Raw genomic sequence first — 24,979 nt, 5'->3', positions numbered from 1 at the left:
TTAAAAGAAACGCAGACATTGATTTTCCAGCCACTAACATGCTTATTAACAACTAAGCAAATGCAGCAGTAGTTGTGAATGTGAAGGACAGCAGGTTGGTATTTGCTCACGTAAGGGCATATGCTCCTGAGTGTGAGACTTATTTTAAGAAGATGCTGGAGTTTCATGCCGAAACCTCTGTGTAACATCCAGTACCCCCAGCAAAAAAAACCATTTCTGCGTGGCACGATGCCATGCCAAGAGACTTATGGACCATGGCCAGGCAAAAAGTTCATAATGGAACCCGGTGAATTCAGACTCCCTGGATCTGACCAGTAGGCTACTTCACTTTTGCTAACTTACTTCAGTGTAAATTAGGAGTGACTCTGGTGACATCAGTGGAGTTACACCCGTGTAAAACAGGCATAAAGTCAGATTCAGACCCATGAAATACAGAACTGTATCCAGAGTTTGACTATAAGGATTTGTGGTTTGGTCCATTTCCTTTTTTTCCCATTTGTGTTAAGCGGGATGGGTCGAGCACCAGATTGACTGGACCAAGCCACATTTTGGTTTGGGACTGAAGTAATTCACACTTGGGCAAGCCCGGGATGCAGCACCAGCCATCCATCAGCACCTTCCTGCCTCTCCCCCGGGCTGGGAGCGGTGGGCGGATCCAGCAGCCGCGGCTGCAGCGGAGGGGCCAGTCGGGGCGCGGAGCCAGTTCTTTCTGAGCTGCAACATCTGCTCCACAGAAATCCCGGGCATTGCGCCTTATTTGAAAAACCCTCCCAGCCAGAGGGTGGAGGATCAAAAAAGCAGAAATGTCCGGGAAAACCTGGACATATGGGCAAGCCTATCTATGCTGAGGGTTCACACCGGTATAGCTACATCTCTTTCATGTACCGGGGGCTTGCTAAGAACGCAAGAGGGACCCCGTGCTTATAAAACTAAACTGGCTCTTTATCCAAAGAACTGTTGACAGAAGTGCTGTATTCGGGCCCTGTGCCCCCAGACTGACTTCCGGCGGCTTCCTCCAAACCCTTCCATCCTGTAAACCTCTGTACGCCTCCCTCCAAAGTCCCATGCAGGTTGCTTCAACACCAGAACAAATCTCGCCTGCATGGACAGGCCCTCTGTCTTGCTTCTGTCTGAGGCTTGCGCGTGCCTGTGTGCGTGCTCTAAGCCAGACACAGAATGGTTGCTGAAGGTTTGCTCTTGTTTCTGTTGTCAGGCTGTGAAGAGTTACTGAAGGATGTGCTGGCTGGCGAAAACCCTGGGCGTCAGCGCCGTGATCCGCAATATGTGGGTTACTACTACCAGGTAAGAGATTCAACTGATTCTGACTCAGGCTGGTGGACTGAGGGAGCTTTCTGAATGATTTATAGAAGGGTCACGGTAAATTCTCTCACTTTACACCTGGCCTGTTGCTTTTTCCTTTACAGAATAAAAATGAGGAGATTTCTTCTTTGATACTCCTTTAGCTATGTCTCGGAATTAGTGATCTATACATAGCTGCTGGAACTAGGGGGCTGAGGGTGCTGCCACACATATCGGCTTGACGTGGTTTCCATTATATACAGGGTTTACAGTTTGGTTCAATGGCTCTCAGCGCCCGCACTGTAGAAAATTGTTCCAGCAATAGTGCTGAATTGCAGGCCATAAATTACCAATGTGGATCATGGGCCTAATTTGCAGCGGGGGAGGGGAGGGCAGGTGTGGAATTTGCCCCCCATTGATCTGACTGGAGCGACCCCTCCAAATATAGAACTCAAACTATGCCTCTGGTGTAGATGCAACCTGGGGTGCAAGTGAGTAAAAGCAACAATACCTTTGAGGGAAAAATAGTCTGTAAAAGAATGGAGCCTGATTGTATTCTGTGATGAACTCGGGCGTGATTCAATGTTGGCCTGTCCCTTGTGTGGTAGGTAGGAACAGCCAGCCTGGACCAGACCAATGATCCATCTAGCCCAGTATCCCAGTGTCTCTGACAGTGGCCAGCACCTGATGCTACAGAAGAAGGGGCAGAGAAGTTCTCAGTGGGCAGACATGGGAGGACATTGTAGGGCTCAGATTCTCGCAATGCAAAGCCTTGTACATGCTTAGTGTAAAAACCAGTGCATGCTTAGTGGTAGCACTTCTGAGGCTTATCTAAACAAGAGATGCCCTACATCGCTGGGCCCAAATCCTAGCCTGGTTGCCAACAGCTGTTGCTGGGCTACAAAGGCTACTTTAGCCCAGTGTCCAACCTTCCCTGGAGAGGTGAACACTTGGACCACCCCCTTTGTGGTGCTGCCCAAATCATCTCTGTGTTTGTGAAGAAGGGTTTGACCCCTCTTCCCTTGTGCAGTGGAACTCTCCTTTGAGTCATCTGCCCAGGGCCACCCTATGACTGCAGTCCTGGTGGCAGGATCTGAGCCTGCGTGGTGTTCTGAATAGGGCGGAGTTGTTGCTACTTATTTGTATGGTTGCTACTTGATGCGTAATAAGAATCACGATGCATTTCCTATGTGGACAGCATCAGAGTCATGACGTCCTTACCTCTTGATTTCCTTGCTTCTCAAGCACCTTGGTTTTATAACTGATGAGATAGATGCCTGTAATGCTGTCGCTTGGCAACCTCAAATCGTCTAAGCCAGATTCCTTGTGCTGAGATAGATGATGGATAGACACTATGAAAGGACAATGCAGAAATGAAAAGCAGGCTGTTTTCAAAACCCGGGGGCTTCCTCGGACCTTACAAGGGCTGCAACCCTCTGTACCGCTGCTGTGGGGATGTTTGGCGAGCCAAGTGCTCTTTAAGCACTGCATTCTCTGCCTTGGGACTGCGGGAGTGGTGCTGGGACATACTCCCTTCAAAGCAATGCCGAAAAGGGGATTTCTCAGCCTTCTAGACTAAGAACTGCAATACTCCGGCTCAGCTGCAAGATGTAACACTCCTGCCCCCTAGCAGCTGGAAGTGTTACCTCTGCTGCTAATACTGGGAGCAACTTTGAAGTCGTCTTGGACCTCAGGCGGCAAAGATGCTGTGCTCAGATCCTTACTTCAGACGGCAGGGTGGACAGCTTGCACCTGGACTGGGGGAAAATGCACTCGCCAGATTCAAAATGGGCTGCTTTTTGTAATGCTGGGATGGAAGTCTTGCGGGCAGTACTGGGGGGACTCAGAGTGGTTCCCAAGCAGTTGCTGCATAGACAGTGGGCTAGATTCACCGTCAGCAGCATCAAGTGCCTGCCCATCCCCATGACAGAAAGTCTGCATGGGAAAAAGACCCTGTGGCACCAGCTGCTCTCACCCCCCAGCTGGTCGGAAGAAGAGACTGATTTGAAGCTGTCTTGGAAGGGGACTTTGTAGGTGCAGGTTTGACAATGTTCACTAGATGTCAGCATAAGACCAAAGAAAGGCCAGTGGGTGAGCTCCGCTGCTTCCTCCAGGCCTTTAATGACACCCAGCTGCAGATGAAAGGCTTGGGGAATCAGTCCCGCAAAGAAGAGAAGAGTAAATAAGTTACTTCTGGGGTGCACGGGGATCCAGTCCTATCAGCAATAGCAAGTTTCATGCCCAGTTCCCTATGAAAGTGCCCTGGCTCCGGACTGGTGTCCTGGGTTCCTTAGTGAATGAAAAGTCTTGGAGATGCAGGCAATTACACAGCTGTAAATGAGAGTTGCCCATCTAATTTTCTCTGCACCCCGCTATCTACATCCCACTTGTAACTCTCAGCAATGCAGTTAGGGGAAGGGGCAAGAGGCAGGATGCATGAGCTCTGCAGCTGCATTGAGGGTGACCTAAACAGGGATAATAAGAAGTTGGGGGATGACACACGTCCCTTGTATTCCACCCAGAGGGTTGCAGTTATGCTAACCCTGGTATTGAGCTTGCTCCTTTGTTATTGTGCTGTCTCTGCGCTCAGGGGTTTAAAGACATGGTCTGGGGGAGGAAGGAGGAAAAAAATCCTATCCTTGTATCACAAGTTCTCATCTCAAACTCTACCAGGGTGTTGCCTTCCCCTCGCCTCCCCAGTGCCCACCCTAAACATAGATGCTCGGCTCCAGCGCAAAGGTGGACATGGGAGAGGAGTTGGAGGCGGCATTGAGAAGTGGGGTGGTATTTGCACTGAGCCAGCTGTATGCGCATGTCGAGACAGACAAGCAGGAAGACGCTGCTGAGCTGAGCATCCAGCCTCTAATCTCAGCCGATCAGGTGCAATTAATGTGACCTGATATTTAAAATCCCCAGATATCAAGGGTTTTCTGCAACGGTCCATTTCTACATTAACAGCTACAGCATTTCAGGGTTTGCCTGGGGAAACTGAGCCGTCCTTTAAGTGAAAACAGAACAACAAATGCAAAACTTTAGCACTTTGTAAAATTGTGTTTCATGTGAAAATGTGCAATTTCAAGTTTCGCATCCTTTCCAAGTGCAAATGACCATTTCACAGGATTTTTTTCTACAGAAAAGACCACCATAGTCGTGAGATGGCCTGGACTGGGAGCAGGAACATCCTTGTCTGACATTTCATGCACAAAGAGTATCATCCAGTAGAGCTCCTCCTGTTTCCTGTGCATCCCCCATTAGCAATTAACAACATTTGATTGTCATAAGGACAGAACTGCTCCAGTCTGTGTGAGGAAGGGAGTCGGGTTCAGAGAACAGTGTTAGTACTTTTCCTGATGTTTGAGATTTGGGATACGTTAGGTTATGGTTAACATAACATGAGGGGGTTCTTTTGATCTTATTCTTTTGATCAGATTCTTATAATCTGGCAATATCTGATTCTGGGATGGTGGACTGTCTGCAGAGGAGTCATGATGTATTACAACTAGCTATGGTACACCACCCTAAGAGCTCGATCCCATTGACTTCAATGAGTTTTGGGTCAGGCCCCAAAAGAGTGAGTTATTTCCATGGAGAGACAGCTATTCCCTGTTGTTACCTTTTGTAGATGAAGCTTTTCAAGGAAGAGAGAAGGGTGGTCCAGAGCACTAGCCTAAACTGAAAAGAGCAGCATTCAGTTCCCTGTTTTGCCACATACTTCCTGTGGAACCTTGGGCAAGTCACTTAGCCTCTCTGTGCCTCAGTTCCCCATCTGTAAAATGGAGATAACAGCACAGCCCTGTCTCACAGCGATGTTGAGAATACAGTAGAATCTCATTGTTTTGAACACCAGAGTTACAAACTGAGCAGTCAACCACATGGCTCATTTGCAACCGGAAGTACGCAATCAGGCAGCAGCAGAGACAAAAGAAAAAGCAATCACTGTACAGTACTGTGTTAAAAACTTCCTCTTTATTTATTTTTTAAAAAGATTTGGCAAGATAAGGAAACTGTTTCTGTGCTTGTTTCATTTAAATTAACCTGGTTAAAAGCAGCAGTTTTCTTCCACATAGTAACGTTTCAGAGCTGTATTCAGTCGATGTTCAGTTGTAAAATTTTGAAGGAACAACCACGTTTTGTTCAGAGTTACGAATGTTTCAGGGTTACCAACAACCTCCGTTCCCGAGGTGTTCAGAACACTGAGGTTCCACTGTAAATACAGCAGACTGGGAGGTGCTCAGATCTGACTGTGATTGGGGCCTTATAAGTATCTAAGAAAATTAGATATGGAAACTGAGTTTTATTTCTTTATGCTGGAGTAAGGTACTGTGAATCTGATTCTTATTTACATTAAGGCCACTTTACATGTACATTGATACCCACTTTAAAGTCCATTTAAACTGCCAAAGAGATGTAGAGAACATAACTGGGTCAGACCAAAGGTCCATCTAGTCCAGTATCCTGTCTTCCAACAGTGGCCATTGCCAGCTGCTTCAGAGGGATCAGAAGAGGCAGTCATCGAGCGATCCATCCCCTGTCATCCAGTCCCACCATCTGGCATTTAGAAACTGCCGTCTTGGCCAATAGCCATTGATGGACCTTTCCTTCATGAACTTCTCTAATTCTTTTTTGAATCTGTTATATTTTTGGCCTTCACAACATCCCCTGGCACCAAGTTCCACAGATTGACTGTGCGTTGAGGTCTTAGAGTAACAGAGAATTCAGGTCTACATATTTTTAACCAGTCTTCACATAGGGAAAGCTAATAAGCATCCTTGTTGGAGATATATACAGTACCTAATAAGAGCGGCTCTTTAAGTGTGAGTTGGCATTTGAGACACTTGCATTCAGGACAATGAATGTGTGTGTTGCGTTTGTGATGACTTTGTTCAGGCAGTGATTATATTCAGTGGTGTACAAACAAGCATAGTGGTTTTCAGCCTGTGGTCTGTGGACCCCTGGTTGTCCGCAGACTGTCTAACATTTCCAAAGGGATCCAAACCTCCATTCAAAATTTTTGGGGGATCCACAAATGAAAAAAGGTTGAAAACCACTGCACTAGCAGACGTCCTCAAAACCGGTAGCAGAGATGTAGCTTTTATTAGTGTTCTCTAAAGACCTGTCCAAATGCAGGAGGTTGGTTAGAAGTGCCCAGAAGGAAAGCAGGAAGTCAATAGGTATTGATTTTTCATATGAACCACTCCATTCAGAAATAATAGAGACCCACTCACCTCCAAGTTGCTTCAGAGCTATTAGGTAAAACTACACTTGTGATACAATGGTGTGTGAATTAGGAGTACATTAGCTTAATTGAAGTTTGTACAGTGCTATGAACATGTGAAGCACTAGAAGTGCTAAGTATTATTATTAGCAGAAATCTTCTCTCTTACAGCCTTTAAGAACAGAATGTAAATGCTCTGAGAGTTTGCTAGAAATACGGTTATCAACCCTTTAGTTTCTTTCCCAGTGTTTTATTATTTGTTGCTGAGGGTTCAGAACCTGTAGTCCTTAATCAAATTTGAAATCCATGAAACGTGTCTGGAGTAAGGACTGCAGAATTTGGCTATGGTGAGCATCCACTAGTGACTGGGGTCTCAAAGCCATAGGTCCTCTTCTCATTGGTGGACATTTGAGAAGGTGATCAGTACTAAAAATGCAACAAGGGAGCTGCGGTTTAGCTTTAGTTTTGTAGAAACTCATTGGCCAAGTTCTGCAAAACCAGACAAGGGGTGGCTTGGATCCATTTTATCAGAACCACCAAAGCTTTGGGAGAAAGGTGTTGAGATACAAGTGTTGGGCATTGTCAGATCTCTACAATGGGAAAACCAAAGTATTTGAATTTTTGTAAAACATTGCTAGTCGTGTTTGTGCTTTGCAAAAATAGAGGAGGGTTGGATCCAGCTTCCGTATTATCCAGGTAACCACCATTCCTAGCAGGAGGAGCAGCTGGATAAAAGGTTCCATTGTGACCCATCTATGCCTAAGGTAACCCCCTAAAAATGCCAAGGGCAGGGCAGGCTGCAAAAGGAGAGAAGATTCTCCCCAAACTGGTGGTTAACACTGAAGTTAGATTCACCGACCAGTCACAAACAGTGCTTCTGATTCCTCACACTGGTTATCAAGAAGCTAAAACAAGAAGCTACACAGCCCCCTTTATTGCATTTCAGTCTCTGGTTCCCAATCAGCAACTAGATCCAGTAAAGTGAAAAGTTATTTAAAAACTCTTTACCAAAATGTTCTCCTGATTCCCAAAGGGTCAGCCACAGTACCAGATCAATATTAGTTTGGATCTTATCCAAAAGATCACGCTGCCAGCCAATCCTTTAGTAACTAAAACTAACCGTTTATTATGAAAGGAAAGAAACAAACAAGATGAGAGATGTTAAATGATCAAAGCAATCAGATGCATACACATGACTTCAAAGTCCATATATATCAGATTCTTAGCGGTATTGGAGTTTGCAGGCTTGTACATTTCCTCTGGTGTACATCCAGTACCTGGATGGGCCTCAGTCCTTTGTTTCACAGCTTCACATGTAGAGTGGTCGATCAAGAGGTAGAAAGCAGAAATAAAGACAAAATGGAGATGGTGAAGCTGTATTTTATAATTTCTGCCGTGGGGCTTGTACTTCCTTTGTCCCAAAAACAGCCACACAGCACATGGCATGGAAAAGCCTCAGAGTCCCCTCCCCTGTCCATAGGCATGTTCTTACATGTCCTGATGACTCATAAGGTGTAGCCCCTGGGTTCTTTCTTTGTATAACTGATGGCCCTCAGAGAGTCGTCAGTGCTGACACTAATCTGAAACCCAGCAGCACCGCACAAGTTTTTGGTTACGGATATATCACACATATCCATAACTTACAATACAAAGATACATACACTTAAACAATATCCTCATGCTTAGCGAATTATAATCTTTCCAATGGTACCTGACATGGCATAGCTTGCAAGAATCACTTCAATTTTGTCATATTGTTATTAATAATATTATAAACGGTCACTCATATTCCAGACAGCGTCACATGCATATCTAGTTACCGCTGACATCTGGCATTGGTGCAAACATCTGAAAAGCTTCTCGAGAAGAGACAGAGGACTAAACATGAAAATAAGCGAGCAGTTGTCTTCTCATCCAGAATCAATACACAAATACTGTATGTGAACTTATTTTTTTCTCAGGGAAATGCAAGATATAGCAGCAATAAGGTTTCTGTTTTAAATCCTATTAAATGGGGCAGTGCAGTGGGGTCTGTTTGTTTTGTTATTTACTGTGCTGGATTGGATGGTGTTGACCATTTCCTTGCTGCTCCAAACTGTAAATATGATAGTCAATCTGCCACTTAACAAGTGATGGGCTGATTGTTGTGTGTCAAAAGAATGAGCCACCTTTTCAGTTCAGAGTGTTATCAGAAGCCTGCCAAGTGACTAATTATACAGTACGAACAGTAGAAAAATGGTTGAAACATGACAAATAAATTGTGTTTGCCTCTGGGATGGAGCTTGGTGAACCAGTTGATTTGCTTCTTGGAAAATATTTTCAGTAGCAATTAAAGATTCCCCACTGATTCTGTAGCTGGAAATGGCTGCTTGATGGGTATTTGTTGACACCCAGCTAAAGAGAGAGAGGGCCCCTATGTGCTGGAAAGAGATTAGGGTCTGGGTGGTTATTTTTTTCAGTGGTCTATAGAGCAAAATGTAGCAGTTTGAGATGCAGCTGGAATGAGAAGAAGCTGAGTGTCCATTTGCACAGATCTCACTATTGCAGAAAAGAATTGCCATCATCATCTCCTGAATGGGCTGCCTTTTTCTGTGTATTGAAAATGGGAAAGAGTGAAATATTCTATAGGACTTCAGTCTTCTAGTGTGTCCAATATGTCCTTCGGATTTTATTATCCTCCTTTCTTGAGGGAATCTTTCTTCTTCAGGTGGTGTCTACACTAGCAGTTTATCCCAGTAGTCATGGGACTTGCTGCCATCCTAGATCTTTTAAATATCTTCTAGCTTTGAAAAGTGGGTAAAATAATCATCATGATATCTTGAATCCCTTGCCAGGACATTTTCATGTCCCTTCCTATTTGCATGTAGCCTGGGGTTTCCAGCACCTTTCATTTGGATAGGGAACCGGGCCTGGGAATGTTGTAGTTAGTGCTACCTCCAGGCTATTATTGGTCATCCAGGACATTGGAATCCAACATTCCATGACTGGCAAAGTCTTCATCTCCAAAGTCATCTGAAGCTCCCTCTGGAATTGAGAATGCTGGATTTTTTTACGTGTTAATCAAATTGTTATACAGATCTTATTCCGTAAGGAGAGAATTCACCCCTGTGCAGAGGCCTGCACACCACTAAAATCTCCCATATACCGTCAGAAGTAGAGCTGAGTGAATAATTGATTTTTATTTTATTTATTTATTTTTTTTTGTTCACTGGTACCTTTTGTTTCAGGTCAAACCAAAATGGAATTTGGGGAGGGGGTTCCCCTCACTAAAATGAAAGAACTAAAAAAATATGTTTTGGGTCAAATGAAATATTTTGTTTCATTTCATTTGCAGGTTTTTTGTAACCCTTTAAAAAATTTAAATCTAGCTGCATTTCAAACCAAAATGTCATTCTGAAATGAAAAGTCAAAATGTGGTGGTCTGAATTTTTCAGATAGTTTCAATAAAAGGAAAACAATTTGCCCCGTTTGAGCCGAATTTGAGAATAGTTTTGTTTGACCCAAAACTGCATTTTTCGGCCAGTAAACTAGCCATCAGAAAAATCTCACCCAGCTGTATTCAGACATGGAACTTAAACGGTGGAAAGGATCAGCACAAAGTCCCTGCACAGGGGTCAATACCACTCCAAATCCTTCCTATTTCCTCTTTCAAATGCTTTGTCCCAAACTACCTAAAACCAGAGGTGAATTCCAACCTGCCGCCGGCAAGCCAGCACCCTTGGGAAGGTCGAGCCCCTATTCAGAATGGTGCAGCAAAGACCCATTGCTACTTCAGAGACAGATTCAGAACGGTGGAAATATCGAGTCACGCATGATCCAAAAATATCAATGGATCATTTTAATAGAGAGGGGCCAACTAAGAGGGAGACATTTATTACTACCCATGGCTCAAATTGAGCCCAACTGCACCTTGAAAAATCTCTGTTAACTTCTCTTACTATTTCATAGATCTCTGCTCTCCAAGTTTTGGCGGGAGCTAGCTCCTCATAAGGAAGGGAATGTTTGATCAACAGAAAGCAGGGAGTGCAGAAAATCTTTAGCAAATCCTATTTGCACAGAAATCAAACCTGATATCTCGACCAAAGGACACTGGCTTCCAAACACTGGATGCTTTCACAAAACTCCTGAACCTTTGAGATTTATCCATTACTATATTTTACATTCAGAGGTCTGGCAACCCCCTGGCTTCGCAGGGCTATGCCTCTATAGTATCTGGGTTCATTTCTCACACAGTTACAGTAGCAATTGATCAAAGTTGTATTGGGCCTCCTTTGTCCTAGCCATATGAAACTCATCTTCCTTCTGGCAGGCCTCGTTCATGGCCAGCTGACGTCAAAATAAAGGATACAGGGTTTGATACGTTGGCTTTAATGGGCTTTTCGTTAGACCCTGCATCTTGCATTCACCCCTGGCTTTCTATAGTTATGTGTGCACTCAGAGGTATGATTGCAGCACCGGTAGCAACAGCAGTGCATGGTAGACACTCAAGTAACTACCCTGTGTGGGTGTATATAGTCTGTGCTGCTGGGCAAGGATGACACACCAATTCGTGAAGCATTCGCTACTACTGCGCTAGCTAGATTAAAGCGAGCGTGGGGATGTCTCTGCATGCTGCAGTGTCACAGGCCCGTTGCAGAGCAGACATGCCCTCTGTTTAGAAACGGCTTCACCATCTTGGCTGGTATATGTTAAGCCAGTGAGCTACCAGGTTTATAGGCAAAACTATCTCCTACCTTCCTGGAATGTACTGACAGAGACATCCAATTTTGTACCATTTTAGTTGCTCTACCTCTGGGATCAGTGGAAATATCTTCCCAAGAAACTGGTACAGGGGAGAAAAATACTGGGGATAACAGAGGAACCGCATTAAACACAGAGAGTCAAAAATGGGTTTTTTCTGGTCCTGTCTCTCCCTATCAGCCTCCACTTTTCCACAACCCCCACTCTTTCCTTTGCTGTTCTTGGCTTCGATTATGTTTCCAGCCTAACAGGTGTATGGCATTTAAGTATCACATCTGAAGTCCCCCGTTCCGTACTCGGCCCAAGACTCTCACGGTGGTTACAGTACAGTACAATCAACTCAGCATAGGTCTTTGAGCACTAAGGCAATTGCTTTCCTACCCGCCTGCTAATGTGTCCGTCCACCTTCATACTGTGGAGCTTGCAGGAGATGTGGGGTTAGACTGTCAGTTTGTGACCTAGCCTGTGATGCGGGGCGATGCAGGATTGCGTTTCCCCCTGGAGCAGCCTCGGGGGGAGATTGTGACTTCCTGAGTGACATCCTCCCTCCCAGCCTGGCCGTAACCGTGCACGTGGCACAACGTGTTGGTGTAACCACACCACTGTGAGCAGGGAGGGCAGGAGCAGCATCAAGGCTCCAGCCACTGCCCATCACCTTCCTCCCCACCTGCATGGGAGGAGAGCACAACAGCTCTGCAGAGTTTGCTGCCCACCCAGGACGCCCGCAACTGCGACACAGAGCACCAGTGCAGGGAGGCACCTTATGCCCCCTCTACTGCCTCATGCTGGCACACAGGACAGGCCGTGATCCAGCCCTGGAATTACTTGAGGTCTTTTTTTTGTATTTTAACCAAGCACCTCACAGGAGTGCTCAGCATCTTGCAGGATCCAGCCATTGGGGCTTATCCCAACTTCTGGCAAAGGCAGTAGATGGACTCCATTGACTGCAGTGGACGTTAGCTCTGGACCTTGGTTGCTTTGGGTTTGTTTCCGAGGTGGTGTGATGGGATCTACGGGTCCCACACTGAGGCGGAGAACAATACTGGGCTAGGGAGACCCCGCGCCTCGGCAGGTGCAAGGCATGTTAAAGGATCCTGGTAGCCCAGGAGAGTGGGGGAGGAAATGAGCTTCGTAGGGCACCTGGAAGCCGGGCAGATGCTGAGAGCGGTGCAGGGGGCGGCAACCACTTGGTGAAGGCTGCTCTAGAGCAGGAACTCGGGAGTGGAAAGCCTGGGGAGAGATTGGCTGACTGAACTGAGCACTGAGAGATTGAGGAGAGGCTACAAAGCCAGCGAGCACACCCCAAACTGAGGAGCGCCATGCTGGTAGGAAGTGACCATGGGGGTAACCTAATTTGGGGTTGCTCAGCAACGGGGCTGGACACATTGAGAGACCCTGAAGACCTGGGTTGGGACCAGTGGGAGTGGGTGGGCCCAGGTCCCCCTACCTGGCCCTCCCAGTCCTTTGTAGTGATGAGCTCTGGGAGAGCAATTGGAGTGTGAGGAGAGATTGAGGCTGGGATGACTAGACCAGTCGAACCTGTAAGGCCATGAGCTGATCACGAGGCCAGCTGGTCACCTGACCTTCCCACTATACCTTGTTATTTGACTCTCCTCAAGGGATTCACAGCCTGAGCATTGTTGGAAAGCATCATAAAGCTCCGCCATAATCTTATTTACAGAAATGAGAAGAGTTCATCTTACACGGCGGTGCCAACAGGCACACAATGCACTTTCTTGCCTGACTATACATTTATTGTACCCACTTTCAGCAATTCGTCTTCTCTGTTTTTCCCAAGCTTCCGAAGGCGCATTAACTACAACTGCCAAGAAGCCCCTGGTGAATGATTACCCAGAGCAACAGGGAGCGCAGCATGCCACCGTTCAGGGCTAATTTCCATGGAAATGGCCTGTTTCCACCTGAGGATATTCTGAATTGTATTTTTAATGTTTGTGGTTGCGTACAGGAATCCATGTCCTTTGTATAAAACACCTGCGTAAAAAATAATCAGCCTGCCTGGCTTCTTGCAAAAAAGCTTCCCACAAAGAACTTGCTCAAAACAAAAATTGTAGCATGGTTCCACATCTAGAGCTGGTTGGGAATTTTCCAAGAAAACAGTTTGTTATGAGTAAATGCCAGTCTGCTAAAATTGAAACTGTGAGCAGGGGCTGGTTTTGACAACTTTCCCATTTCAAAATAAAAGTAAATTTAGAAATTGTCAAAACATCCTGTTTTGACGCTTTCAAAATGAAAAAGCTCTGCCTTCGGGTGGAAATGAGTTTTGTTTAAAAATAAATTAAATTTACCGTTTAAAAAAGGGTCCATTGAAACATTTTGAAATCATCTAAACACGAAACATTTTTGACCTGATCCAAAAAAAAATTTTTTTTTTCCCAGATTTTCGATTCACGGGAAATGTACGAGTTTGACTTTTCATCCTGACTTGGGATGGGAAAATATTTTTTATCACCAAAATGTTCACAGGGCAGGAAAACCATTTCCCATCCAGTTCTATCCATCACATTATTGGGGACCTGATCCTGCTGCTGTTGAATTTGATCCTATTGCTTTCAATGGCAGCAGGTTTGGGCCCAAGATGCAGACCATCGGGGCCTGATTTTTAGCTGGGACACAATGAGCTTCCTTTTTTGCGCCTGCAGTTTTTTGGGTTTTTTTGCATCACCAATGTGTTGTGAGCACAAATCATACCATTGAGATGACTAAACACTTGACTTCATCCATTTGCCTCTGCAACAACAGGTGACCTGCTGGCCTCTTGTAGAGAAGGTTTATTATGTCAATGGAGGCGGGGAAAAATAGGAGGTTTTCTCTTCACCCAAGACTTGTCTTGACCAAATCCTAGCATTGATTAATGAGCATGAATATTAAGGACCAATTTGTGGATGGCCCTACAAGGTTGCTCTCGTGATTTTCAACCTGTGGTCCATGGATCCCTGGCGGTCTGCAGACTATGTCTAAAATTTATGAAGGGTTCTAGCCCTTTGAATCTAGATCTGGCTCCCACTTCCCAACTGACTCTTATCCCTATAATGGACTGAACCAAAACGCTGTATCTGAGCACACAGTGAACTGGGAAAAAGTTCAAATCTGGGTTCAGATCTGAATCCGGATCCAATATCTCTAGTAACATGGTTTCTTTGCCAAATAAATTACCCAGACTGGTATAGAATAAAACGAAACACAACTACATTAACCCCTACAAAATGAAAGCAAAAGATGGAAACAACCCATAAAGACAGGTAAAACTAACCAAGGGAGGGGAGAGGACTGAATGCCAGAGAAGTAAGGGCACTAGACAATGGCAGAAGCAATTAGGGAGGAACCAGTAGCATGTCCTCCTCGAGAGTTGGGCCCCGTCTCGTGCTGCTTCTGGCTCAGCCCCTGTGCTGAGCCATGGAAAAGGGAAGCAGTGCCGTGAGGAATGCTGTTGCTGCTGGAAAGTGAATGTTGTGACATAAGTAAGTTATTAGTAATTTACTTAGTGTTCTCATTACTTTAATGATCCAGCCCATGGGAGAGCTGGCTGGAAGGAGCTCCCTTGAGGCCCTTGAATTTTTATGTGATTTTATTTTATGAGGATGGGGAAAAAAATCTAATTTCTTCCTCATCAATGTCACATGTATTATGCAGGAGAGAAAATTGCTGTGATCCACTGTTCTGGGAGTTTTCATTAGATCAAAAACCATCGCCAGGAGTCAAAGTGCTTTTCGGGGGGTCTGGAATCAGTCAGCATCCCTGTCATTTCAAAACGCCTTTTTGATTGTTGCCAGTTTACTGGAGCAGCTGAACAAAAGCTGCATTAGCCGGTGGGGCAGGAGTCCCACGTTATACAACGTTTATAACCGAGGGGCGGGCTCCAACATTCAGATTTCCAGTTCTTTGGGATGTTTGGCTTGTCCCAATGAAATGGGGCCTGGTGGACAGGAAGATTTGACCTGTTATTAAGACACTAGGACTTGGGAGATCCAGATTCAATTCCTGACTCAGCCACAGGCTCCCTGTATGATCTTGGGCAAGTCATTTAGTCTCTGTGCCTCAGTTTCCCCTCTGTAAAATGGGGATAACAGTACTACTTTACTTCCATCCTTTGCCTCTATTTAGACTGCAAGCTATTCGGGGAAGAGACTCTCTTACTCTGTTGACTACAGCACCAGGCACAATGGGGCCGAGCAATGTGGCTCTGGATCTGTGTTTGGATTTGGAACATCCTCTAGAAATCGGTGGTCTTTGCTACTGGGATTTTGGCTTGTTTCACTCTCTCTAGGACCTATTCTGGGTATTTATTATACCAATATGTCTGACCCATTGCTAATAGACGTCACATGCATAAATCTCAGGGTGTGTTGAACCAGGGAAGCTTTGTCTTCAGGATCTGCTGTTGACCAGAAAGTCTGTTGAACACAAATCCAAACAGTTTCTTCTGGCCAGGCAGCTGGAGTACCATTTCTTCTAGGCCAGTCGGGAGGAGGTGGCATAGGTTGCTAGAGCACAGGGCTCTTCTTGGCTGGCTGCTTCCCCATGCTGATGGACCACTCTTCTCACTCACACCTCAAGGATGGGGATGTCAAGTTCACAGCTCTGCAGTGTCCCAGGTTCCCGGGAGCTGCTTGAATTAAGCTATTAAATCTCAGTGCTGAAGTGAGCAACTAAAAGCTTTATTGAACACATCTACCCAGCAACGATATCTGCTCATCACTGACTATATCCTGTCCAAGTGGGCCCTGGGCCCAGCATGTAAATCAGATCGGATTCTTTAGGAACATGCTCTTCTTTGGTTGTTCCAAAACCATGATCAGGAATCTGGAAGGCACAACTCCAGAAGGTACAGGTGGAGTTTTCGAAAGCACTCAGTATTGGCCTAACTCTTACCATTGACTCAACAGGAGTAAACTCCCATTCAACCCTTTGGAAAAATCCCTGCATCAGCCAGCAATGTCTCAAAGTCCAGGAGTTGTGATACAAAAACTTCCTCTTGGTGGACAAAGTCTAATGATGACTCAGCCTGGTGAGCTCTTAATGTTGGGGTTGAGTTTGGCAGACCGGTTTTGACCAGCTCAAATTTCCACGTGCTGTTCCGCTCTGGTGGCCCATCCTTAGTTGGGTACCCATTACGTAAGATGAAACTATAACCCAAGCATCTTTCCTGCTCTTCACCACAAAAGCACCCTCTGAAATCTAGTTGTTTTTTCATTGCTTTTCTCCTTGAGCTCTTATCTTGTGGAAGTTCATTATGGTTTTCTTCACAGCTAGTTTCTTGGATATCATTCAAGAAGACATCATTATTTTCCTTTAGCATAAGGAAATCAGATCCATTTCCCTTGGACAGAACCTCTCTTTTCGAGAGACATTCTCTGCCTCATCCCTATTTTTCCTTTTTGAAGAAATGAATGTAAGAACTCAGAATCTGGGCTGATTTTGATTGGTGCTCAGTTTTGTTTGGGCTTTTTGAAGAAGATGGAGATGCCTGTTGCCATGGCGAAGCATTCCTTCACTCCTTATTTCCCCAGAGATAAACCAATTTAGAACATTCAAAGTGCTGTGATCGCTCTTTGAGAGGAGGCTGAAATGAGTGAGAACTGACAGCTGTTTGCTTTTAATTAAGAAAACAACATCATATGGATTTTGTAATCCTTCCAGGTAAGAGCTGTTTTGTGTCTAAATCAATACTTGGTTCTCTACTCGTTTTTGCTTTCAAGTTTCTATCTTCTGTATTGAGAAAAAGGCCTGCATTTAAAAATAAAAATATTTATATATCAAATCCAAGATGCCTTGCAAATGACATTATTCATTATATTAATGTAAATAATTAATAATATTGTGGTAGCACCCCTTGGGAGCTAGGTTCTTTCTGGAAACTCAAGGGATGGTCTCTGATGCAAGATGTGTTCAGCCTAGGAATAGACAGAGAGTCAAATAGTGGGAGAACCCTGATTTGATTTGTAGCCTTTAGATGCTACCAAAATACCAATAATAAAAGAAGCAGAACAGTAGGCAATTTTATATGCATGTCTGTACATGTTTATATGTCACTACACTGGGATTTCTTTGTGTGCTGTTGTCTTGTAGAGCTGAGATCTTAGCTTTTTTTCTGTCTTTTTCCTCTTCTTTATTTCATATGTTGTTTATTTCCTTAATTATTAATGCCAGAACATCATTTTTAAAGGGCAATTCATGGAAAGGCTGCAAAATGGAAACAGGCTTTCTGGAGCAAAAAGCATGGGTTTAAGCAGCCTTATCCTTTTTAACAGGGGGAAAAGAGCTCTATACAGACAATTCAAAAGCTGATCAATAAAGCCAAGAAACCAGGTTATTTACAAAAAAAAACTGCAAAGGAAGATAACTGGGGAAGATGCTCTAACTAAACAAAACTCTATATCCCTCATTGCACACCCACAAAAATGGATTTGCTGTCTCTTTGTTCCCTTTTACCTTACCTGATCAAACTGAGAAAAAATAGATGTTATCTAAGGAAGCTTATCTCCTTCTTGGAAAGAAAAGAACTGTGTATCGTGCAGGGAGACTTCCCGCTTGGATAAGCCAACTCCTCCTGAGATGCTGCTGAATCTGATAGGGATGAGTTTATTATACAACCCTCAAGATATTCACTGAGATGCTTTGGGTCTGAAATAGACACATCTAATGGGCTTCTGTGGGTCCCACAAAACTTATCCGCACAATGTTCTCAGGTTAAACAACTCATCACCCCACTTGCCTCCTGATCCAGAGTTTCAGTTCAGCTGTGAACTTCACACACATCCCTTTTGTCATCGTCTATTCCCAGCCTTTGAAGAGCCTAGTCCACCTCCCACTGAAGTTAATAGGAAGGCTCCCGTTTGATTTCAAAGGGTGCTGAATCAGGCCACTTGCCCTTTGTTCCCAACCCCAATAACTGCTCACTGGTCCTTTCCGGGCTGCGGTCCCCATGCACAGTTTAATAATGGTGATCATCCTGCCGAGGAGAGAGCACATGGTGTGCAATGCCTTTTCCTTTTCTTTGAAGGGTCATTTTCAAGTGGGTTGTGTTATGACTTCTGCATCCCATTTGCTGTGCAGCACCCTTCCCAATAAGGTCTCCCAAACTGTTTCTATTCCAGCTACATGACTCCATGCCCACCACATTCAGATGTCATTCCCAACGTCTAATTGAAATGGCCCTGGTAGATGCTTAAGTGACTTTTATATGGGACTAAGGCTGGAGCATCCCAGTAGATGGAGCATCAGACAGGGAATCAGGAGACCTGCGTTCTGTTCCTAGTTCTTTTACAGTGCACTGTGTGACCTCACTACTCTATGCCTCAGTTTCTCCTGTCTGTAAAATAGGGGTAATGATACTTACTTTCTATTGGAAAGAGCCTAGAGATCTACAGATGAAAAGCAAAGTGTTATGTTATAATGTTTCAATATTAAAGCAAATGAAACACAGGTTTAAATTAAATATAATATTCAGCTGGGTCAGCTGAGCTGTAAATCAGACCTTGATTATCTATTCTGTTTTTAGAAATCTTTAAGAGACAGTGAAATGGAGAGCAAGGAGAGAGCCATTTTTAAACTCCCCATCAAAAGGTGCTATGCTCATGCAGGGAAGAACTCCAATTCCAGCACACGCTGAAGCTAAGCAGACCAATTTCTAACTAGGAAAAAAAATAGGCCAATGTCGAAAGGAAGATTTAGGAAGCATTCTTGAGGGATTAGCACAACTCAGCGGCTGAAATAAGAGCATGAAATTGCGATTAAAAATTAAAAAAAGAGAGACAGTTTATTTGACCTTCTTTTAATCAGAGACAGAGGAAAATGCTGCCTAGAAGTAAGAGCACAAGATAAATGCTTCCTCGGTCAGGAATTTCAGTGCCAAAGAAAGGGTGCCGTGCAAACGTGTTTTTTTAAACTCAGCTGATTGAATAAAGGAAGCTGCTGTTCTGTGTAGCATGGGGCACATTCAGAGCCCAGACTGATTGGCAGCAATGAGCCAAGAATAACTATTATTATTGATTTCTGTTATGGCAGTACCCAAGTGAGATGCGGGGCCCTGTTCACATGCATAGTCAGAGACCATCTGTGCTTACAGTCCCACTCCAGTACCCCATCCATTAGACCAACAGGTTCTAAAGCCGTTTCACTGCTCTCCTATCCAGATTCAGACCCTGTTCTCATTTAGAGAAGGGCCGGAACCAAAACCCAGGATCCCCAGCCTCAGGAAGCTCAGCGCCAGTCCCAGGCAAAGTCTGTTCTTAAAGTCTTAACTCATAGTTTGGATTATTCCTCTTTTTTTTTTATTATTCTGGTGTCAGCAACATTCCTGAGACAAGGAAGAACCAAGCCAAGAAGGCTACTTGGAAATGCATTGGTCAGAAGCTAGATCTCTCCTGCCTCTGCTTAGGTCATGTTATATTGACCATAGAAAATAAATTATTATAACTTGCCATCGTTGTTTCCTATTCATAGTAACAAAAAAGGCCTGTAATTAAAATGAGGCTTCTAAGTATAGGCAACAATAAGCTGCCCAGTTCCCATTCATTTGAATTAAGGTTGGGTGCCGAAATCCCTTAGACGCTCTAGAAATAAAAACAAGCAGATGTATATACTGGAGCCAGCCAGCCAGCAAGGAGAAACGTCCCATTTCAGATCATTCTAGTTCAGCACCTTGCTTCAGAAATCACTGTTTAGACTGCAAGCGCCTCGTGGCAGAGACTTTCTGTGGGTATGGAGTTGTACAGCACCTAGCACAATGGAGCCTTCATACTGACTGGGGGCTCCAGATTCTTCTTCAGTAGAAATGATAATACTAACGCAGGAGTGATCTTGCCCTGCAATATATAGGATCAGGACATTTTAAATGAAGATGTAATATTTAGGTAAGCTTTCCTATATCCATGACAGGAGCCGTTCTTCCAAATGTGCAAAAATAGGCTCATTTAAGGTGACCTGGAGGAATTATTCCACTGATACATGTGGAATTTAGTACATATCTTCAGCTCTCATTGGCATTAACGGAAGGTACATGAGTAGATGTTCTACGCATGCAGAGGAGTAACTAGAACCTCCATGTATTTTTAGATATCCCTGACCACAGGGAGATTGTATCAGTATTCATTAGTTATTGGTTGTTGTATTTAATTATTTATTGGCAGTGTGCACACCTTCAAAAATTGTTGCTTCTTACCACTTCTCTTGAATATTTAATTGCTGTGTCCTTGAAGGCTCACGTCAATAAGGAAGATTCTTTAAGGTGACTGGGGCATGAGCTGTATCGTCAGGAGGTGAAAGATATAGTAAGAGACCCTCCAGCATTCTGTCACGTCTAATGGATGGAACATGTGAATCTGTCCAGAGAGTGAAAATCATTAAGACTCCATTAATAACTGTGGGCCAAATCCTCAGCTGGTATAAATCAGCCTAGTTGCATTAAGGAACTGAACCTGTGTTTCTGTTTAACTTTTGTATCCACTTTATAAACTTCTATAATTGTCAGCCATTGTTTTTTCCCATAATCCCTAATTTTAAACCTTTTAGCTTCCTCCCCTTCAAGAGATTCATTTCCTTGTGCAGCTAAAAATTAATTTCTTAAGCAAAAATGGCCTGTGATATTTAGGTCTCTGAAAAGGGCCCATTGCCATAATCTTCTGCATTTCAGACCAAGTTGTTTCATGGGATAATCTCTTCAACGGCCTTTGTGTTGTGCAAAATATTTTGTAGACGATTTTCATCAGGATTTTTGGATATGTTTCTGCTGCTGTTTGCAATAATTCTGAGCCAGGAGACCAAAGTATTCAATTGAATTTCATCTCAGTGCATCACACAGAGAGCTAACATCAAGTATTCACCCAGAGACTAAACTGAGAACTAATGACCTACTTTCCCTTATGCACATAATGTCCTTTGTCCTTTAATAGTGGGCAATTGTGCCTGTACTTAGTGTATGTTCAAAGTTGAGCTCTGAGTGTTAAATCATCCGGGGGAGGAAGCTCATTTTAGAGTATATATTATAGACACAGGGAGATAATAGTATTGGGGGAAAATCTCAGAAGATTCAGGAAAGCAAATTTAAAGTCACCAAAAAGTATTAAAAGTGGGGAGAGCAGGGCACGGAGGAGAAAAAGATAAATGAAAGGAGGGTGGGAGATAAAAGGAAACCTCATCTTAATTAGGATGGATCTTCCTTTCCTGGACTGCTGTATATGGAGAAGTGTGTGTATGTGTGTGTAGTGTTGGTGTTGTGTTCTACAGATGACCTCAACAATTGTCTGACACATGTTTAATTTTATGATCATTCTACTTACATAGTTCCACTTATCCCAAAGCTCTTTACAAATTGTGGGCCAAATTCTGAAGTTCTCACTCAATCTTCACTCTGGCAAAACGCCCATTCTGTAAGGACTAAGAGCTTCAGAATTCATCCAGTGTATATAAAGCCAGTGGCTATAATGGAAAATCAGTGCTCATATTATGCTCTTGATTGAGATTGTCTGCTCACAACAATAATTCAACATGAAACAAACACTTATATTCTCATGCTTTTATACAACATAAGCCACAGTGACCCTGGATCGTTTACTTCTTTTCTGTGAACTGATTATCATCAGCAGTGTAGAAATTTGTAACTCTGGGAACGCAACAACTAACTTCTGCTTCCTCCAGTGACTTAGTTGTTTTAAAAAACTAAGGGCCATCTTTTCAAAGAGGTCTCAATCCTGTCTCTAAAATTATGTGTGTCGGGCTGTCTGGAGTTACTCGCAAACATGGGTCCAACTTCAGGGCAGACTGCCACTAACCAGGGCACAAACCCCAAATTGTGTTGGGTTGGGTGTTATATAATTAGATTTCACCAACCAACCATCAGATGTGAGCTCCACAAGCACTATCACAGCTTTAACATGGAGTCACAGACAGTCCCCTTGGGCCTTCTGGTCTATGTTACCACCCAGGCAAGCTGAACTAACTATGTGATAGATGGTCCCTTACACCAAAAATCACAACAAAGGACCAGTCTCTTACCCAGGTCAGTTGTGAATGCAATTTCTGCCTGATGTATCCATGTACTATCTAAGCTTTATACAGTGGATATTGTTTGTGATTGCTTGTTATTTCTAGGAGTGCATCAAGATTTCTTTTAAATAAATAGCGATTTAGAATCTCATTAGTATTCTGCCTCGGATGACAACAGTTTTAAGGCAGGGCACTTGTTATATATATACACCTAAGAGTAGGGTTTCCAAAGATCCTAAGAGAATTGGGCACCCAAATTCTACTAAATTTTAGTGCGATTATGTCACCTAAATCTTAAAATTCTCTGAAAATCCCAGCCTAAACTATTACAGTGTTTGTCCCTTTAAATTCTTGCCTTTTTTTAAAAATGAGCTCTCATTTTGGGCAAATGCTTGCAAAGAGAGAATTATTCATTATAAATTAATTCTCTGATAAGTCAGGGAAGAGACCAAAATAATTAACAAAGTATGTATCTCAACATGTCTTTGCTGAGATCAGTTGCTAACAGGGGAGTAAGTCACAGTATTTTCTGAGAATAACTATTGCTTTCCATAACATTTTTGTTTGCCTCTGCTCTCTTGAACACAAAGTGTAGCTCAATGACAGTTTCTTCACAATACAATCTTTACAGAGCTTACAAAACTTCTATAGGAATTCCCATGGCCTTTGTTACTTGTGAGCCCATCAATGGGCAGACAAGTAAATCAACGTGTTTTTATTTCAACCGTATTTTCAAATACCTTGTTCTCAACTTTTCTTTCATTGCAGATATCTGAACTGCAAAACCAATTATGAGATTTTTGGAAATTATGAGCAGGAAGCTTTGTCATGAGCGTTCAGCTCCTTAGCATTGAATTCAGAAGGGTTTTCGCCTGTTGACTGCTGTATTTCCTGCCTGTCAAGGGATCTTGAGTAATCCCTTTTCAGATCCCCACACTGATACATGCTGATACAAGCTTTTGTTATCAGGAGACTTTTATAAGAAGACAAGGTCATCCTGTCTTGGTGATGGCAGAGGATGTAGAGTCCATCCCCAGAGCCACTACAGAACCTGCCCCGCCAGGATGACTTGTATCGTTGACGCAGAAAGACCTGTCTGCAAAGCAATGTTTTGCCATTGGAATGTACCAGTATCGACTGAATTTATGTGATTTCTCAATCAAAATTCCTAAAGCAGGATAGTCCTGGGCCACTCCCTTTAGGATCATTATTACAACTGTCAGAAATGGGTTTGGTTTTGAATGTATTTTCCCTGTGAAAAATTAAACAAACCAAGAGAAGTTAATATTTGTTGACATATTTCTACAGTTTTTTTTTCTTGTTTTTATCAAAAAACTGAAAATAGCAAATTTTGCCTGAAAATCTCTAAATCGGCCCACTTTCATTTTTTTACTGACATCCCCCACCCAATTAGGTTGAAAAATGGGTATTTCCTGTGGAAAATTCCATTTAAAAACAATAATCTATTGGAAAAGCAAGTTGCTACATCCAGCATTCACTGAGATCATTCTCTCTCTTGTGCTGATTGGCTGTTTGCCCCAGTCTTCCCCATCCCTCCCTTCCTTCCTTCCACCTAAAATAACCCCACTGAAAGGATTTAAATAACAAGACAAAACTAAAAAATTACAGCACTAACGTGACGTTTGGAGCCACAGCATCATTCACTCTGCTTGTAAGTTATCTCCCTTTCCCCTCCCTGTGTCTGTCTTGTCTATTTAGATTGGAAGTTCTTTGGGGCAGGGACTGTCTCATATGCTAAATTATTAGGAATTAATGGGAACTGGGCGTCGAGGTCCTTTAGGTGGCTTTGAAAATCCCATCCTAAAAGGCCAATGAAACAGTGCTCTCCTCTTTTTGCTGCCAGTTCTATGGGCAGCGTTACTCTTTTAAACCAGTTTTATTTTACATTCTTTCTTCAAATCGAGGCTCACCAAGATTCGCATCATGAACATGCTCTACCATCTTGGCTCAGCCAGAGGCGGTGCAGTTTCCAGCCTTTTCTTCCCTATCAACGTTTCAGACCTGCTGCCACTAATCTTTCTGCACCTGCTGAGGGAAGGTGGGGGAGATCCCTCATTGGCTTCATTTTCTTCTAATAATGTGAATTCAGAAATGTCTGTTCAACGACAGGGCCATTGACAATATGGCTGATGACTTGACATCACTATTTTAATTAGAATGCAAGACAAAGAGGGAGAGCAATCATGGATTTTGCCCACAGAGAAGAAATAGATTTATAAAGCAATCAATCTGCTGGCTTGGGCAGAATTTCTAGCCTGTTTTGCAAAGTCAAGCAGTTTGTGCAAAAATTCTCTTCTCTGCGCTTGATTTTGGAGAACAAACAAGGGCAAAATCTCTTCTCAGTTAAATTCTGTACAGTATCTTACTGAATAAGCTATGCAACCTCAACCTCTTTCCCCCAGTAAGCCAGGTGTCAGGCACACGGGTGGGGCAATGTTGGAAAATTTTGCCTGTGCTGTGAACCACATAGCCTACAGCGCAGCTGAGAGCAAGTCTCCCAGCCGGGGGAGACCGACTTGTGCTGACGGGGCCCTAGCTAACCAGCGTGCTAGAAATAGCAATGGGGACGTGGTGGCTCAGGCTGGAGCACAGGCTCTGAAGCCCAGCCAACGCTTAGGGTTGAAAACCCCACGGGCAATGTCCATGCTGCTATTTTTAGCATGGTAACTCAAGTCCTGGTAGTGTGAGCCTGTCTACCCG

General features: G+C 43.7%; 1 protein-coding gene across 2 annotated transcripts in view; it reads left to right on the top strand.

The window, feature by feature from the left end:
• The window catches only part of RAB11FIP4 (RAB11 family interacting protein 4), a 182,273-nt gene that overhangs the window by 70,460 nt on the left and 86,834 nt on the right, over window positions 1-24,979 (top strand). For both annotated transcript variants that reach the window (XR_010919560.1, XM_067547407.1), the window contains exon 3: window positions 1,214-1,302. Coding sequence is in view for 1 of the 2 variants with exons in the window: in XM_067547407.1 (XP_067403508.1) it covers window positions 1,214-1,302 (89 nt within the window). In the remaining variant the exon portion in view is untranslated. The remainder of the gene's footprint in view (window positions 1-1,213; window positions 1,303-24,979) is intronic.

Source organism: Emydura macquarii, unplaced genomic scaffold, assembly GCF_026122565.2.
Source record: "Emydura macquarii macquarii isolate MOO-44397 ecotype Brisbane River unplaced genomic scaffold, CSIRO-AGI_Emac_v2 contig_1230, whole genome shotgun sequence".
NCBI classification, from domain to species: domain Eukaryota; kingdom Metazoa; phylum Chordata; order Testudines; family Chelidae; genus Emydura; species Emydura macquarii.
This window is presented reverse-complemented; position numbering and strand designations above follow the sequence as displayed.